General features: G+C 39.4%; 1 protein-coding gene across 2 annotated transcripts in view; it reads right to left on the reverse strand.

The window, feature by feature from the left end:
• LOC149799963 (uncharacterized) overlaps positions 1-20,093 on the reverse strand; it is a 38,194-nt gene that overhangs the window by 10,277 nt on the left and 7,824 nt on the right. For both annotated transcript variants that reach the window (XM_089959466.1, XM_089959468.1), the window contains exon 3: positions 1,470-1,569. In XM_089959466.1, coding sequence (XP_089815592.1) covers positions 1,470-1,569 — 100 coding nt within the window. The remainder of the gene's footprint in view (positions 1-1,469; positions 1,570-20,093) is intronic.

Genomic DNA, 20,093 nt, shown 5'->3' on the forward strand with positions numbered 1-20,093 from the left:
AAACCCACGCAGACAGAGGTGAGATGGCAGTGATCCGGAACGGTGAGCGCTTTAGACCACTCGGCCACTCGGGGCCCCTAAACGAAGTAAAATTCTTCGTAAAAATGTGTTAGCATGTGGTTTTGCAAAACGTAAAATTGTCAGTAGTCCTTTGAGCAGATTCATTATCAAATCCCCAGTTCTGTGGAAGGCCCCGGGTGGCCGAGTGGTTTAAAGCGCTCATTTTCGCAGATCAGTGCCATGTCATCTTTGCCATCGTGGCTCGGCAAACGTGGGTATGTGATAAAGCTGCCAGTGGCTTCTCGTGGGTCGGTGGGTCTCATTGGGGTTTTCCCGGGTTCTTCCTGCACAAGTTATACCGGCCGACATACATACTGTTTATGTTGTTGTTGTAGGGTTTAACGCCATTTTTAGCACAAGATAGGCTATACACGTCGGTCAGTATAAATGGTGGAGGAAGAATGTGGGAAAACCCCGAAAGGACCACCAACCCACGAGAAGCTTTCTCACATAACCACATTAGCCGAATCCGAGACTCGAACTCACCCAGACAGTGGTGAGATGGCAATGATCCGTAACGGTGTGTGCTTTAGACCACTCAGCCACTCGGGCCCCCCATACTGTTTATGGTGGCCGGTATAACTTGAAAATATAGCCTATCTTGTGCTGAGAAATGATGCTAAACCCCAAAACAACAACAAGTTTAGTTGATAAGCATTTTTTGTACGTTGTCAAGTTCTTCAGTTTTACACGTCAGTAAGTCGTACATGTAGCTCGTAATATACGGATATATAAGAAAGGACCAAATATCTTTAAATGTATATAATTTACCCAGAATACAAAAATGTTGAATAATTTGGCCACTTGCATTTTTAAAGCTTTTATCATAAAATATAGTGGAATATTCAGACGTAAGATAACTAACTATTCCCGGAATTCCAATTACATAACTTCTCATTGTATGTATTACCTTTAATAATGTAGACCTCTTTTCTCCATGGGAGATATTTAGTTAATTAACCTCCTTATTTAATTTGCATTGACCTGCATCTGCATCCATATGTAATTTCGTTTCTTAATATGCTTTCTTTGTGTCATGTACACTATAGACGATGATACCTTGTTTATTGTACTATCCACCAAAATGTATCCCCATAGTCCGTTCGGGCCATCGGAAATAATAAATACTCTTTAATTAGCATGACTGACTGTGCAGTTAAAGTAGGTGCCTGGAGCAGCACTGATGTACTCCCCCCTCACCACCACCCTTCCACCCCAATTGGCAAAAGCACACCTGTCTATAAGTTTGTACAAGGTCGTAGCAAAGGCATGTACATAAAGTGTTCGATATGCAGTAGGTGCCTGTCGATGACACAGAGGTTCTACCTTCACTCCATAGTGTATATACATGCCCTTGATATTCTATTTACAAAGTTGTAGCCGTGTTTGTTAGATATATATATACTCACCCTCTTTTCCGAAGGCAGTAGATAATTAGACCGGCTAGGAAAACAAACGTGGCCACCCCAAAGGATATGCCGAGGGCGGTACCAGCGTCCATCTTGTAATCTGTTGTATAGTGAAAATAATAATAGTTTTGTTATACAAGGAAGTACAACTGTTACATGTGTACGTGTATGCACTCCCTAAATCCTGTTTGTATGGATATTACAAACACGCCTCAGTAGTGTGTTGCCCTATGAATGCACGTTTACGTCCATGATCTTGTCCTAATGTGTTACTTAATCACAGCCCATTCAAGATTATACCGGCCACAACCAACAACGAGTCCGATTTAGAATAGAGAAGGAACGAGAAAAAAGAAAGAAAAAAAAAAAACCAACAACAAAACGCTCGAAGTCCTTTCCTACTGAGCAAATCAACGGAGTACTTTGAGACCATTTACTTTTCAAGAGGGAGGTCTGGGATTTTTTCCCCACCTGGATACGTAGATATAATAAGGTATTATTTTTGGGAAGTTAGAAGAGAATTGTTACAATGTTTTTTTTTTGTGATGTGGGGGGCAGAACAGTTTTATTAATATAAAAAAAGCACAGCTCGTCATCAGCTCATTAAATGGTAGATTTTAACGACGGGAATTTTAATGGTTGAAGGACTTAGTTAGTAGGTAAACAGGTTGTTTATTATGCATGTAGGTAGATAGGTACTGGTAGGTAGGTAGGTAAGTATATTTGATATATTTCATGTCAGCTAACTAATTTTACTACTGCATTGGTCTGCATCTATTTGTAATTTCGTATCTTAAAGGTACACTATCGATCTTGATACCTTTTTGACTATTGTACTATCGGTATTCAGTTAATTGAAAATTTGTCAATACAGCACATTTTGGACCGTTGCAGTGAATACAGATTCACTTTCATCATCATTAATATTCATATTCGATCAAAAATAAAATTTAGATTCCTTTCGTTTTTCGAAGAGTTGACGAACTTGCAGGGCCAACAAGAGGAGGTGGGCAACCAGGGATATATCCCCCGGGCCCGGGCCACAAACACTTTTTAATTTTATAAAAGAAATCTTGCTTGAACAAAAACTAGGAGAGGCTCGGGTGTTTCTTACCCGTGCCCGTTATCGCTCTATACGGCTCTGCGAACTTGTGTTTATCTCAAGTCCAGTGGCTTTCGAAGAATTTTGTTTTATAGTGAAATGTTATTTTTCTGATCAAAATAAATCTATAGCAAAACGTTTAGCCTTTATTCCTATAATTATAAGTACCGCAAATGTTAGAGATTCGCAACACCCCAGTTATCCAGCTATCTGGCATAGGTTTCCCTTTGGTGAGCAGATTTACTCTTTCTACACGGCTGAGTGGGTGTCCTCTGATTTGGTCTCTTAACTAAGGTGGGTGGGTTGATGTCCTCCAAATGTGGTCTACCAGCCGTCTTTTAGTTTGTAGTCCAATTTCTTTCGCTTTAGTCTTGGGAGTAATTTTCGAAGAAACTAATCCACGATAACAAAATTATACAATGTCGAAAACAATATCTTTCTAACTTTAAAATTTTATTCTAATTGACGCAAAAATAATAATCGATCTCGACTGATCACTGTCGAACTGAATGATAAAAAGGCTAGAACTGACCGACTAATTAATTAGTAGATCAATGAAAGAATTTGATTGAAACCAATCCATTTCAGTTTTATGTCGTGGAAGAATGCTAATTCCTGTTTACATAGTTACAAGTTCTCTTTGTAATAATTTCATGTTTGGAATGTAAAAGCTTGTCAACATCCCAAAGTACCTTTGTATTTTCCCGCAGAAATATTTTCACATACAAACGACAGCGCCAACAAAGGCAACACTGACCAGGCGTATAAATGCAACTAATAAAAAAAATACATGCACATAATCATGGAGCAGCAGGGAAGTTGTACAGACCAGACGGTCAGACCAAAATAAACCTTCCTACGCAAACTTTCTCCGTAGAAGCCTCAGAAAGCAAAAATAAGCCTTCCTGCGAGAATTAATTTGCGTAAATTCGTCACCGATTGCAATTTTTGTGTGCAAAAATCATTGATTTCGGACAGCAATTTTGGGGGGGGGGGTAGGAGAAATTTTATTCCGTCGATGAAGTTTGCAAAGTTTGGCTGCGAGTCTCATGAATAAACTTTATCAAGACCGATTCGATATCTACTACGCGGATCATGAAGATTAATCGTAATAAAACCATGCGGTGTTGCCTGGGCGCGGCTGAAGAAAATTTTGAATTTGTTTATGTCCATATCGCCGTTGCACCAAGTCTGATGAATATTTCTTAGCGTGTGAGTATCGACGCCATTGAAAACCGACAAAATATTACAATTGTCCCTAATTACCTTTGGAATTTGCGTATATCGCTGCGTCACGTAAATAACATCGGTATTCTTGTGTCGGCCACGCGAGAATATCCTAGCCGGATTAGTTTGCTTATCCAGCATAACATCATCGAAAACGACAAGATTATTAACATCACCATCTAAATTTTCCACTGATGGAGTTTCATTAATGTCTGTGATGAATTCGATTGTGCCTTCGTCGGTATTGTCGCTAAATTCCTTTAGTACTTGATAACAACGCTGATCATCAACGGACGGTGCAACCAAATACAATTTATCCCATTTTAACCATCGCATTATCAAATTTAGCAACAACTGCGTCTTTCCAGAACCAGACGGGCCAATAATTATCATCCTTATCGAATTCGGTAACACCGCGTTGTGTTTCACCTGCTCGCGTTTCTTCGTGGCCGAAAAATCAATTACATTCATGTTACTAGAATACATGGATCTATATTGTGTTAAGTGTCGCACGCGCACAGCTACGATAAATCCAACCGAAATCGTCACACGCAACAACAGGAACGCAATTGCAGGAGAATGCGAAGTTTGTAATACACGCAAATTCAGATTTGTAAAAAAAAAATAGAAGAACCGGAGGAGACATTGCCGCCTCCTTGAAAAATCTACCTGGGCTGCCTTGGGCGAAATATCCCGGAGAAAAACATCTGCCAGGATACAATTACTGTGGACCCGGCACAAGGCTCGATATAAGACTCAACGATAATAATCAACCAAATCCCGGCGAAGATCCAGTAAACGCCATCGATAACGCGTGTTACTATCACGATCTTGCGTATCGCAGTGGGGATTTACAACAAAGGCATCTCGCTGATGTCAGGCTAATTCACGCACTAAACGCGATTCCTGACAAAAGTTTCAAAGAAAAATTGGCAACTTGGTTGATAAAAGGCGCGATGAAAGGTAAATTAGTACTCGGTGCTGGTAAATAATAATGGAGCAAATATATTATTCTCCGCGAGGTTTTTGGCGAGGAAAATCAGCAATAGCCAAACTCGCCAAGGCCGCTAAAGTAAAACAATCTGTTGCTGAATCGTGGCTATCGAAACAGGCGGTCTGGCAAATATATCTTCCTCCGCCTAAGAAAATACCATATGCAAGTTTCACCGTCAGTGTCCCTAATGAAGTCCATCAGGCTGATTTAATGTTTCTTCCTTACGATACCGTCGACGGAGTCACATATAAATATGTCTTGACGGTTGTTGATATTGCTAGCAGATACAAGGAAGCCGAGCCGTTATCGAATAAAACAGCAACGGAGATCGCTAAGGCGTTTAGCGAAATTTATTCACGATCTCCATTAACATGGCCGAAGCTTCTCCAGGTTGATCCAGGTCGAGAATTTCTTGGCGCGGTTACTTCACTGATGAAAAAGAATAATGTTAAAATCCGTCGCGGTATTGTAGGTGTTCATCACAATCAGGCTATCGTCGAAAGATTCAATAAAACTCTTGCAGAACGATTATTCGGATATCAGTACGCGCGCGAATTTATTCAAGATAATCGATCTCATGATTGGGTAACAAGATTACCTCACGTGATTAACGCGCTAAATAACGAAGTAACTCGAACAATAGCAATGAAACCCGCAATTGCAATTACAAAATCGAATATACCACTAAAGCGAGATTCCACAATTCCGCCTGTGCTAGGTAGCGTCACGGTCAGGTATTTATATAAAGAAGGCGAGGCTGAAGGAGGAAGAAAAAGAGCAACCGATCCAAATTGGAGCGTAACAACACATAAAATATCAGCCGTAACAAGATCGTCAGGGAGACCAGCAATTTATTTCCTAGATTCGCTAGCGCCACAACGCGGATTTACCAAGGAAGAATTACAAATAATACCGAAAGATACTCAACTACCGCCAGCGTCATTAATGTGAAACCGAATTCTACCTAACTGAGATAATTTTCTTATTCTTGACACGGCTAAATACACTAAATTTGACCAGGAAATTCTATCATCGACGATCCAAACTTGGCCATCCACGGTTAATCCCTGCGACGAGTGTATCGTTGTTGCATATCCTAGTTTCCATGGCGATCTTTCTGCGTTTATCGCGTCATTGACAAGATTAATATCAACGAGAATAATATCGTTCAGTACCAAAATCTTTTCCTCTCCGCATGGTAAAGTAACACTGATATTTTGTTTCCTGGTATCAGCGGGCCTGTAACACAACGGCACCTGTAATGTTGGAAATTTCTCGCAATGCAGCTTAAATAACATTTCCTGAATAATATCACGAATAATTTTCCTACTAGCAACGATCAAATGATCGGGACGCCACAAATTTAGAAAAATATCCATCGGAGTCTCGTCGATTATTCTTCTCATCACATCGCATTGAAACTTATTCGGTTGTAATCGAATTATTTTTTTGAATTCGGTCAGTAAAATATCATCGGATCTATAATCGGCGTCGATTTCCTCATAATAGTCAACGAAATTCCTGAGCCATTCGTGAGGAGATTCACCATCAATCGGATCAGGTTGGCCATGATCTCCGCACATTATCACAGCGGTATTTTTCTCCTCCAGCCATGCCAGGAACGATTGTAATACAACTAAATTTACTGTGCAAATTTCATCAAATATTATAATTTTGTTGATATATTTGTTTCCCATGCGAGCCGAATCCCATAATCCACCGCTGTATTTGAAATAACTATGATACGTACCAGAATCAACGCCGCGTTGCCTTATTTCTCGCGCTAATCTGTGAGTTGGAGTCAATACTATCATATCAGATTTAGCAAATAAATTTATCGCTCGCGTTGTTTTACCGCTACCACCAGGACCATTCATGTAAACGAATTTACTACGCGAAATCGGATCAAATGCGGATGCAGCCGTCGATATTTCCTCAAATTTATCTCGATGAAATTTATCGCAATCTTCGACATCGGCGTCTTCGCAATAATCTAGAATATCCTCGTTTTTTATCCTCCAAGTGCCCCAAGAGCCATCGGAGATTAAATTATCCAGCCTATACTGATATTTCTTATCGATATAAAACGAATCCGTTGCGACCCTTACCGCGATATCAGAAAATTTATTTATCATCGATAGCAAATTTATACTCACATAAGCGAGCATCGATGATCTCAAATGCGTATATTGCGCTGATTCTCCGTCGAGATAGCTAATTACGGTACCTAATTTTTCTCCGTCAATGATAATATTTTCTCTGTTGCAGAATATTCCTCGCGATACCGTATCGGCAATAATAAAGTCCATCTCGGCATCGTTGATAAACAACCTAGCGTGTCGGTGTTTATGATCAACGGATCCTCCTTGAGTAAATTTGCCAATTATTTTTCTTCCGATATCCTTCGCGTTTTCACAATCCGTCGGTAGCCACACTTCAGTTTGTTTTCTATACGATATAATCGCCTCGCTCACCGTCAACGATATTAACATTGATGAATCCGCATATACCTCAATAACACTATAGGGACCCATCTGCGTTGAGAGAAATGCCGACCGAACCAAATATAACAAATTTTATGTAAATTTTCAGCAAACTCGAATGAAGTAACACAAGCGAATCCGGTCATGACAAAATCAGGTAACGGTCCGTTAATCGCTACTCTCGTCATCTCGCTGGTGGGATGGCCAAATTTAGCAAAATAATCCGCACAATCGCCGTATCCGAGGAAACTTCCAGGATAGCACGCGCTCATATCAACGGAGATCATGTCTTCGAAATAATATTTGGTATTCCACAATCCGCCATGGCCGTATTCGATACAGCTAAGTTGAATATCAGCGAGAAATTCGTTCCTTGTAGGTTTCCACGAATTTCTTTCTCTGGCAGCATGAGCAGCAACAGACGGAACCGTAAAACAATTCGTTAATAACTGATCAGGATTTGACGAATATTTCACCGCGATATTTTTCATAGATTCATGTAATTTTTCATCACGGTAAATATCTCCTCGCGGCAATATAAATTGATCATACCTTTCTTCGCTCGAGAATAACCAAACTGATATTGGATCAGACGCGGCTAATATTTTGATATATCGGAACATGGCATCGGAATTATCCTTTGCACCTTCCACAGGATAAAATTTAACAATCCGATTTCGCGGAAATATCATTACCGACTGCGACCACGCATGTGAATTATGATCAACAATCTCGATTGGTACTCCTCGAGATTTATACGGCGACGAGTATAATATTTCTCCCGATAGCGTTTTCACCGTGATAGGAAATTTAAGTTTCTTGCTCAACACAGCAACATCGTCAATCGATGCGCCATCAACAACTGTCTTCGCCCACGCGTTAATTTTATTCAACCTCAACTGAGTCAATCCAGATCCACGACGGGCGTTTTTCATGTGCTCGATAACGCGCTCGGCAACGCAATTTATCATCAGTGATTCTTTCATCGCAGGTAGATTTTTCATGTCAGGATTATTATTTAGCCGATAAATTCCATAAACAACAGCGCTAGAAGGATAAGCTCTAGCATAATAAGGACCGTCAATCCCCAATAACAATCCTGGCTTCGAATTTTTATCAAGAACGACGTTTTTCTTACCGCCACGCACGGGATCTCGTTTATCGCGAATAATCCAAGTGTCGTCAGGCATTTGTGCGATGAATTTTATTCCAAAGATAAATCGCTCCTCGGAATGCGAGTTTTTTATATGCTCGATTATCTTCTTGGCCCGTTCCAGATTCATCGTAGCATCAACAGCGTTAGTTTTCCAAGTCGACCAAACATGAATCCCCCCATCATCGAAAAATTCTTTTTTGGCGCGATCGACCTCAGGAATGATATATTCTGCCTCATCAAGATCAAATGTATCCATTATTATATTTTAGACAAATATTTAAATTATAATGAATAAATGTTCGTGGATACCAATCGGATCAACAAAATCATGCGACAAATCCTGCAGAGGCGATTATTGTGGCGCTCACATATATGCAATTCGACGAGGTAGTAAAGGACCACAACGGTGTTTAGTTTGTCAAGTTGGCACGCGAGGAAAGACACGGTTGTGTTTATCCTGTGGAGGGAAAAATTATCGGGAATTGCTCAGATATTACAAAAAGAAATCTTCCTCGATAATAACATGCGAAGAGGATTATATTAATCGATTCAAGGCAAATTATGATTTAGACAGATAAATATTATATAATGGAAATGAAATCGACGATTCCTCCAGCAACAATCACGCACGAGTATAGATCTCATCCAACTATCGAGGGATACGAGGCATCATCGGATGGTATTGTCAGAAATATCAAAACGAAGAAAAATGTTGGTAAGGTTAATAATTCGGGTTATCTCAGATTTACTGTCGGTGAGAATAAAAAAAGAAAAAAAACGAATTATCTTTCTCACAGGTTTGTATACGAGTGCTATCATGACCAATAAAAATCGATCTTGTTATCGACCACATTGACGGAAATAAATTGAATAATAAATTATCTAACCTTCGCGCGGTAACGCAGAGCGTAAACTGTAGATCCGGTAATGTTGGTAGGCACCCTAAATACGCCAAGGCCATCAAATCGATAAATCAGGAAACGGGTGAGGAGATGATATTCACGTCGATGACCGCCGCCGCAAAATATTATAATATTAGTAAAGCATCGGTGTGGCGAGTGGCAGAAAAAAAATGTAAAGCAGCATTTTCCTACAAATTTGACGAGTGGATTGAGTTTTACTATATCCCAATAATATTCGATTCGGAGAGCGACGAAGAATAATTAAATATTACAGAATTGTTATATAATGGATGAAGAAACCATAATCAACATCATTGAAGCTATCGATGACCTGAGAAAGAAAAAAATAAATCTTCCCTCGGAGTTGGACACGAATAAAATTCGATCCGAATTCGAGACGATTGTTCAGGGGAAACTTGAATATAAATACACGCTACCATCCGAATACAAATTAATAAAGAAAATCCAAATTGCGATGTATCAATCGTTAGCTACAGTCAGCGATGATCAAATTGAGGATTTTGTTAAATTATCGACGCTGGTTGAAAAAGCTAGATTGATTTTATCCGACGAATATGAATCAAGAAAAATTACAAGCTCGCGCGTCAGGCAGTTGAAAAAGCTAGTCGATGAGAGCAAGGCCAAGGAAATATCTTCCTGAAGAAATTCCACAAAAAAAAATAAAAATTAAAAAAATCTTCCAATTTTGAAAATTTCCCTGGATTTTATTTATTTTTTTGGCCCGTTTTTCCCTGGCAGACAGATTCTCACGATTTGAAAATTTCCCTGGATTTTATTTTATTTTTCCCTGGTGTACAGATTCTCACGATTTCACCAGCAGATTGATACTAACAGTTTCCCCGCGGATATCAAGCAAATTTCCTTTCTGATCCGTTAGTTTGAAATTTATCTTCGACAATAATCGATTATGACATCGCAGGTAAAATGGATTCACTGGCTCTTTTATTATCAAATAACCCGGAGAGGCGCTAGGTGAAAACGAATACAAGATAAAACCCTGCTGCGCTTGATTTGACTCTGACGAATCAACATTGTAGCTGCCTTCGACAACATCCGCGTGAAGATAAATCGCGATAACTTCCGTTATATTAACGATACCTGGCGAGATATGCCGCCCCTGCCCGGCGGGATCATTATCGTGTCTGAGAATCGATTCTGATTGTATTTTTTTAGTCCACGCGGCATGTAACTTCGGAAATAAATCATCGATGGTATCAGTAACAGATTTTCTCATTTTATCAACATCATAATCGGGGAATTTGAAATTTGGTAGCGTTTCCTCGGTTAATTCAAATAATCTCATAAATTTTTGTTTTTCTCCTGAATTTTTGATCAACTCGAATTTGCTAATAGGAAGAACATAATCGGCAATTGATATATCGTCGACTATCGCCTGAATAAACATACCATGATAATATTCAACATCATTCGCGAGTTGATTTAAAATCTTCACGCGTCCGATAATTTCGCTACATGAGCCCGATTTATTTAAGATGCATTCATGAAAGGATTCCCGCAATAAATTTAAATGTAATTTATGTTCTTGATTAAATTCGTTGATGGTTCTTCTTACCAAGATGCCTTCTATGGGGGCTATTATCTTAATGTGGGTAGCGTCGAAGATTTTCACACCGGGGGGAATTTTAGGAAGAGGCAACCACGAGAGAATTCTTTCGTCCCTAAAATTAAAAGAGAATATTACCAGGTTAAATTTGTGGTTGTTTATGAGGTTGATGGCGCTATCGATCAGAAATTTGTGTTTGATATCTCCATACCATCCTTCGTCGGTGGTAAAATCTTCCTTTTTTGGTTCCGGTAGTTCTGGAGGAGCTTCTTCGTACCAACCTGGAATAATAAAATCTGATTTTTTTGGTTTTGCTAGAGGTGCGATTTCAGGCCAACCTAATATGGTCCTAATCGATGATTGGTAAATATCTACCATGTACGGTGATTTCAACTCTATCATCGATGACAGTGTTGGTTCATGCGCAGATATTTTTATTCCCGGAGTATCATCGCCGGTTATATTTGATATTCTGGTAGTAAATTCCTTATCCAGCTGATCAATTTCGTAACTACCTGTTGGTATGCCAACGACGATCCAATCTGGCGTTCCATCGGGTTTGTTTTTGTTGGCAAAAACAAGTGAATTATTCGATGATAATCTGCCAAATGATTTCGATCTAACATTAGGCCAGCTGTTATAGACACGCAATTGTGTTAACGCAATTTCTTTGACGCTGATTGGTGTTGGAAAATTGATGCTAAATTCTGGCTTAGTTGAGCTTAACGATATTAACGTTGTTGTCGGCGGTGTCGTGTTTGTCACGATCTGGGCTAGTTCGGACATTATTAATATTCATTTGTTCAATCTCCGAGTAAATACTTATCATTGCCGAAAATTCTAGATCGGAGATAACGCCATCGTTGAGACTCTCCGAAAGCAACGATGATAATCTCGAATACGCGTCATTGACCTTGGTTAGTTTGTTTTTGTACAACGATAACTTTTCACTCGTGCACGAGGATATTTTTTTCGCTACGATATTGAGAACACCAGCGATTGTCGTTGTTGACGAGATTATTATCGTTGCAACGATTGGCGCTATCGTTGTTACCGCGGATAAAATTATTCCCGCGCCGGCAACTACCGCAGATACCGCGTACACAGCAACGTCAATGGTAACTAATCTACGCTGGTATTTTTTTATTTTTGTTTGATATTCGTCGAGGAGCTTTTTTAGCGAATCCTGCCATGATCGCGCCTGATTATAACGGTAATCCGATGCGGTCATTTATTAATCTACGATAACAATTACGGATTCTGCGTATATTCGGATAAAAATTCGAAAAATATAGTATAATACACTGGTCCCATGTTGGTTCTATCTGGTGGTTCTAGCACAAATGTGGAAGTGTAACCTGCGTGCATAATGTAATTAAAATTTTCATTGAAAAAAATGCTACCTGCGGCTCCTATTTTAAATTTTATCGGAGCTTGAAGAAATATTCGATATACTCCAGTAATTGGCGGGGTAAATTTAAATATGTTATTCTCGGGTGTCCATGCGCCCTTTTGTGTCTCTACCATAAATGGAACACGGCATTGTATATTTTTTGTTACCACCTGATCCGGCACGTGAAAACGTGCCAATTTTGGAAGATTCAATGGTGATATTTTTGTGTTAATATCGCTAATTTTTGTAGATGCGTCGAGAAGATCCTCGTTGATTTTTTTTATTTTCTCATCTGTCGATTCACGCATCGCGTTAAACCCCTTAGTAAATTCGGGAACAACAAGATCGCTGAGTTTATTAATTTCCTTGTTGATATCGTCGATTGTTGCTCTCTGACCTAACGAGATATTTATTTTGGTAATTTCCTCGTTAATGGATTTTACTCTCTCGATGAGATCGCTGTGTGATGTTCTATCGGTTTTTTGAAATATTAATGCACGTGCCGATTCAATCTCTCTGTTGATTTGGACGATATCTTCGTTTATTTTCTTTGTTTTCTCGGTAAGATCGTTATGTGATGTTCTATCGGCTTTTTGAAATATTAATGCACGTGCCGATTCAATCTCTCTGTTGATTTGGGCGATATCTTCGTTTATTTTCTTTGTTTTCTCGATGAGATCGCTGTGTGTAGTTGAGGAGGTTTCGATGAATTTTTTTATATCCTCATCGAGTTTTTTATTGAGATTTTTTGATGTATCGTCTAGTTTTTTAAGATCGTTAGTTAGCTTGGTAAATCTTTTTATCATTCTGTCCTGAAGATCGTCGTGTAATGCTTTATCGGCCTTTAGAAGCATCGCCGCTGATAGCTCTTTGTCGGATTTTTCTACATCCGCGATATTAGCCTTTAGTGGCAATACCGCTAATAGATCAGTAATATCAGCTATAGATTTCAACACTAATTCTGATTGACGAGTAAACTGACTAATATGATCATTATATTCTTCTCGCTTGATTATATCAGTTATTTTCACGTTACTAGTGTGTAATCGCCCTTCGGTATTTTGAAAAACAGCAACTTCGCCAGGGTCCACCTCTGACAGCGATAGAAGATTGTTAATATCGCTCTTGGTTGCGAACTTTGATAGATCGACGTCAGTCACTTCTGCTTTTTCCTTCCTGTAGATAAATCTACCGTAAATATCAACCATGATATTTATCTACGGCGTATTCAAATACAATTTTGTGATACGGACCGGATGATTTTGAAATTGCGTCAAGAACATTAATTGACTCTGGACCGCATATTGGTGGATCCGCTAATGTTTGTGTTGGAAGAGTCGAATACCAAATTGGAAGATTTAGTTTTGACACGTAGTTGATAAATTCATTTGGTGGTGCTAATCCATATGAGTCAAAGTAAATAACTTCGCGAGGATTAATCGCGTATGCAACCCAGTGTGTGCCAGGGCCGGTATTTTTATCGAGATTTATTATTCCCGTCTCGGTAGGGTTTGGTTTTTCTGGTAGTTGATCTCGCATAAATACGCCTCTGAAAAATTTTATTTTTTTTTCTTTACTTCACTGATTAGATCTAAATTTGAGGCTGGTAGACGCGACTTAGGCCGGATCCGTATGGGGGGCGTCTTAGATAAAGGCCGGATCCTTTTTGTTGTTTTTGCAACATTTTCGCGATTAGGGGAGAGAGGGCGGGAAATAATCCTCCCTTTTTTTATTGTATCTCCCTCCCACCACCTTCTCTCCTAATTTGGAACCTATGCCTGTTAGCGCGCCTAATCCTAATGTCTTTCCAATTATCGGAAGGGCCATTTTTATCAGAGGAAGAAAAGGAAGAAATTCGCCTGTTTTGATCATGTCTCTGATTGCGCCTATTGAGAGATTCAGATGAACGCCGGAATTCGCTGATTTGGCCTTGGTAAATCTTTCACGCTGACTTCTAGTTAGCGATAGTTTGTTAGGCCCACCGTGAATTTGATCGTTTTTCAGGGTTAAATTCATACCGCATCGCTTTGATATCGCTGATTGGAGCTTTTTCATCTGACCCGGGGTCAGAGTTACGCTGACGTGTTCGTATGGCATATTAATAATCGCTTAGTCTAAATTTGGAATTTGTCACATATTCTCGACAGGAGCATCGATGACTCTCATTCTACCACTGATGCCTTCCAAGATCATTGTTCTATCGCTGAGGATTACCGCGATGGCTCTTGCTGCTCCGGCTGTGTTAATTCTAGCTTTGAAATGAATATCGACAACGGATTGTTTTACCAGGTCGAGATGCTCCAGGGAAAAGTAATAGATGGGATAGCGAGTATTAAAATCCAACTGTGATATTTGCAATCCGGTATCGATATTTTGATCGCGGCTCATGAAACTTAGCAAGCGATGATATGCGCGGGCAGTCGAAAAATTTTCAAAATCAATCGATATTTCCTCCGATGGTTCTTGTTGCCCGTTTATTCTCAGTGAAACGTTTGTTGCATCGAAATTATCAAATATCATGTGACTGTAATTTTGATTGTATCTATTTGCATTTTGAAGAGCAACAAAGATGTGTCTAGGTGCCGAAGCGCCCTGTTGTGACGCAATTCGCCAGGTAAATATTCCGTTGATATTAACATCGCAGGAGTCGGTCATCGTTGTCAACCAGGACATGACAGATTTTCCGCCTTGATTCATGAATGATAATAATTTTTCTTCCTCGAGCATCGATGGAACTATCGCTGGCATCCACAAGGTAAATTTAGTTAGGATTACCTTGCCTGCATCACCAGGATCTCGCCAGATGGCTCTGTCACTGCCAGCAGCGTCTCGAACGAAAGTTATCGTGTGTTTTGCTCCGTAAATAACTTTTCTGAAATGCCTGCAAAATCCAAAAATGTGAGATAGCGGAATTGCACAGGAAAATCTTCGTTCATCTCCCTTTAGCATAGCTCTTCTCGTGGCAAATCCAAGGTTGTAATCGGGATTGGGGCCGAGTACTACATCGACGTTGGTGGCGGCGGCATTACCAGCGAGATTTTGCGGTCTGCCCATAACATACGGGGAATGGTCCGGGTCATTGGAATTATCCTTGGCAAACATCATACTAGGACCGGCTGACCTGGTAAAATCATCCGAGTATCTCGCTAGGCCTATAATCGTCGTTGCTATATCAACGTTGTCCGTAATTGATTCGATCTCTCTTCCGTCGATCATGTAAGTGACGCTCTTGAATAATGCCATGATGCCGTTGTTGACAAACCCAACAACATAATCTCGCTCGTAGTTGGTATTATCTTCCTTTACAATTCTCCCAACAACCTCGATATATGCCTCAGATGGAAGAAAATACCTTGTTGTATCGTGGACTTGAATTTCCAAGCGATTATTTGTATTTGGGTCAACTGCATCGTACGAGAAATACTGGAAATCCCGCACGGATGTGTCTCTACCTACAGGCTCGTCCATGTCAAACACTTCATTTGACACTTGTGCGAACATTTATTATTAAGAATATCATCTAAAACGAAGACCACTACCTGAAATAAAACTTGTATTTGCAACTTCCTTTGCTAGATTTGTCTTAGCAACTTCCTTTGCTAGATTTGTGTTAGCAACTTCCTGCGCTATATTTGTCTTAACAACTTCCTGCGCTAGATCGTTTATTTTTTTATTTGCTGCGTCGTTTATGACTTTGCTGACTTCGGGTGGCATTTCTCTGGTGATAGGTAATTTGACGAGTTGTTTTTTGCGCACTAAATTTAATATTTTACTTTTGACAGCATTGAAACCCTTGCTGGCCAAATTACCGATACCAGAAATGGCAGTCTCGCCGATCTTTCCTATTGCTTTTAACCCGAGCTGTTTGATCACGGGTCCGATTTTAGGTATTACTCGCGTAACGAGACTTCCAATAATATCGCCGAATCCATTACCGTGAATATATTTGTACACGGGCAATCTAGAGTTTACTATGCGGACCTGTTTGGGTCTGCGCTGATGTTTGTGAACAATCATGTTATTTCAATTGTGTTGTTTTAATCGATGAGTTCATCGACGAGTACTTTGTAAATGTGAGAGTTAATGATGCCACCGCGGAATAACCGCTGACAAATATCTGAGGCTTCGTTGATTACTTCGCGAGAGTTATTTCCTGCTCGTTTTCCTCCGATTAATACCTCAAGGCGAGATACATCGTTGACAACACTGTCAGGGCAAATTGTATATCCGCTTCCTGTTTTTGGTTTTGGAAATTTCGATGGCGATAACGTTTCCTCGAATACTTCTCCTGACGATGTCCCTGATGACGACGTTTGTGGCGAATATATTTCTGGTGAAGATGAAGGGGTACCCTTAAAAACCCAACCCTCTGCTGGATCAATACCCCATCTTATTTTGGGGAGAGGTAAGGGACCCTTCCAGTTTGTCGATGTTGGTTCTGGAGGTGGGGGGTGCCAGAAGGGGCGCTCTGCAGGACTCCCCCTTGGATATATTGAAGGAGAAGGGGGTGGGGTGGCGAAGATCAAAAGGGGAGGAAGAAAGATTATCACTCTTAGGTGATTGTTCTGAAGGGAGGTAAAAGGAAGGGGGGGGGGGGGATCAGGGGGATTAACGTGTCACTCGCCACTGTAGGTGACGAAATTGTACTTATCTTCATTAATTTATATTTATTAACATCCGATAAAAATTTTGTAAAATTTTCATCATAATATTTTATTGGTTTTCCTAAACCACCAAAATAAATTATCGCCAGCCAATCAAATTCGTTAATTTTATCGGCAATATCCTTATTCAAAAAAAATCTTTTATTTTCCGGAGAATTATCCGCAGCCATCTGAATTCTTGAATCATAGTTTCTGAGTAAATGCAACAAGTTCTTGTTCAAATAATTATCAGCTGATAGTTTAGGATCAATTACAAACGAACCATTGTCCGCAGATGGTTTATATTCGCTTGGTTGAGTTACTGGTTCCTGATCACTCTGATCTTTTTTCCTTCTTGATTTTCTCTCTTTTTTCTGAGGTGTAATTTTTTCTTTTGGTCTAGCTCCTAATTCCTGTGGTTGAATATCTTCTTCCTGTGGTTGAATATCTTCCTGTGATTGAATATCTTCCTGTGGTATTACTTTTCTTTTCCGTGTTTTAATTTTTTCTTCCTTCTCCTGTTGTTTTCTTTCCTTCGTGTGCTTTTTTATATCTTCCGCTAGTTGCTTATTATGATTATATCTATCGTCTGCTGCTTCTAAAAATCTTCTAAAAAATGGATCCCTTTCACTCGCCTGTGTTTTTTCCGCATAAACTTTATATAACATACCATACCAACTATTACGGGTTTTATATTTTCCCTTTCCTATTTCAGTCAAATATTCATTTCGAACACTAAACATATCTTCCGCAAATTGACCAATTCGATCTATGGAATACAGTGTCGAGAGCGGTCGTGATATTATTTCCCATCCCTCATCGGTGAAATTTTCTCTTAAATTCTCGATATTAAACTTCCCTTTTTTTACTCCCGGTTTTCCTAATACGGTTTTTCCCTTACTACCTGTTTTATAAGCAATTGCAGGTTGTCGCCCTTGTGCTGCTGCTGCTATTGCTAATCGCTCGGGTAATGTTCGTGATTGTTCCTCAATACCTTTCAACATAGGAAAAATTCCCTTTTTCTTCGTATCTGGATCTTTTTCGTCGCCAAATACAACTTGCTCGATTGTTCCGGTAACTGGCTTTAACCATTTCGATGATGCCTCGGCAATTCCATGTTGTACATCTTCGTAACCACGAACATTTCTCTTGAATAATTGTTTTGTCGGGATAAGCTTCTTTAATGCCGCTAATTGCTCTCGCGCTAATCTGGCAGAATGAGGCTCTCCAACTGTACTAGCTTTCGGACTCATATTATTTTCAACTATATTGTTTTAATGCGAGGTAAAATTAGGATCAGCAGCCAAATCTTCGCAAACTTCATCGATGGAATAAAATTTCTCCTACCCCCCACCTAAAATAGTTGTCCAAAATCAATGATTTTTGCACACAAAAATTGCAATCGGTGACGAATTTACGCAAATTAATTTTCGTAGGAAGCTTTATTTTTGCTTTCTGAGGCTTCTACGGAGAAAGTTTGCGTAGGAAGGTTTATTTTGGTCTGACCGTCTGGTCTGTACAACTTCCCTGCTGCTTCATGGCGGTAGTCCCCCTCCATTGGTATAAAGTTAATATGTACGCTTGCTTAGCGGATAACCAGTTAGAGTTAACATCTGGGGACGGTGTTATCTTCGCTAGACAATGTTCCGACAACCTTGTCTACACCTTGGCGTAACGAGCATACATTTCTCTGCTTCGGGTCTGTGAATTTCATTGTTCTTATGTGACCGAGACAATCAAATAAATAAGCAATTTCCCAATGCAGGTCCGTGTTGGCACAAATACTTTTCACTCAAATACACCTATAATGGTTTCTCTCTGGTACATTGTCATACTTTCAATCTTAAACTTTCAAAGTATCCTTGTTAGGTATATTGCCCCAACCGTTTTCGACCGCTATTGGTTAGTTGGCATTACATACTAATGGAGGCAAATCCAATACATGTCGCTAGACCAAAGCACCAGTGTATCTGTTCGATCCGCCAAGGCGTAGATAGGATTATCGGAACCTTGGCTAGCGAATACTGGAGCGCTAGGTACGACGATAGGTACGATAGTAAACTACTGACATCAGTGTAGCTTTTTGATTAATCCAGTGTTTCCCTCTGGAGTTTGTTAATGGACTTCTTGATGAAAAACTTAATTGTGCAACTTTTATGAGAATGACTGACAGTTTTATATTTTACAATTATAAAATGGTCTAGGACTTGGAGAAGCTTCAAAGAGCAAACATGTTGACCAAATCACTTGCTAAAGAACTTTTTTTCTGACCAGTTGCTTCAAAATTCAGATTCAGGGATTATGGAATCCTCAAGATACAGGTTATATGTAAATATTTCTCCGATGTTCTGATATAATAATATTTAAATTTTGGTTACAGTACAGAAGTTTCGAAAATACTATTTTAAAAACTGTAAATATCCACCCCCACCCCCCGTAATTGGCCAATTTAGACTGGAATATGTTACAGACTCTACTCCTACTGAATAAAGTTTGTGTACTCAAAGATAAGCATCAAAATTTTTGGGCCACGGGTGGCCGAGTGATCTAATGCGCTTGCCTTTACAGAGCACTGACATCTCACCCCTGTCCAGGTGTAGCCTATCACTTACTGAAAAATGGCGTTGAACCCATAACAACATCAACAACATCATCAGTTATGACAATGATTCTGTTTCGAATTTTATATATATATATATATATATATATATATATATATATATATATATATATATATATATATATATATATATATATATATATACACACATACATACATACATACATACATACATACATACATATGTGTGTTCACTGTATTATTCGAATTTTATTTGGGGAAAAAAGTGCTTCAAACTTTTTCACTATGGAGTATGGAAGTTTCACTATGGAATACTGAGTTTTCACTATGGAGAACGCATTTTTCACCTGGAGTACGAAGTTTTACCATGGAGTTTTGTAGTTTTGTCAAATCATTAAGTTGGTGCTCTACAGTTTTGTATTTTGCATAGGTTAGAATTTTTTTAAACAAAGAAATTTCCCAGGATTACTCACTGGTTATACTAGCTATGTGAGAAAGACCTCGTATATCTTAGGTATTGTTCAAACAACCTTTACTTCCCTTTATTTTGGCGTATGA

The sequence above is a fragment of the Sinohyriopsis cumingii genome, chromosome 5, assembly GCF_028554795.1.
Source record: "Sinohyriopsis cumingii isolate HCF-2022 chromosome 5, ASM2855479v2, whole genome shotgun sequence".
Lineage (NCBI taxonomy): Eukaryota > Metazoa > Mollusca > Bivalvia > Unionida > Unionidae > Sinohyriopsis > Sinohyriopsis cumingii.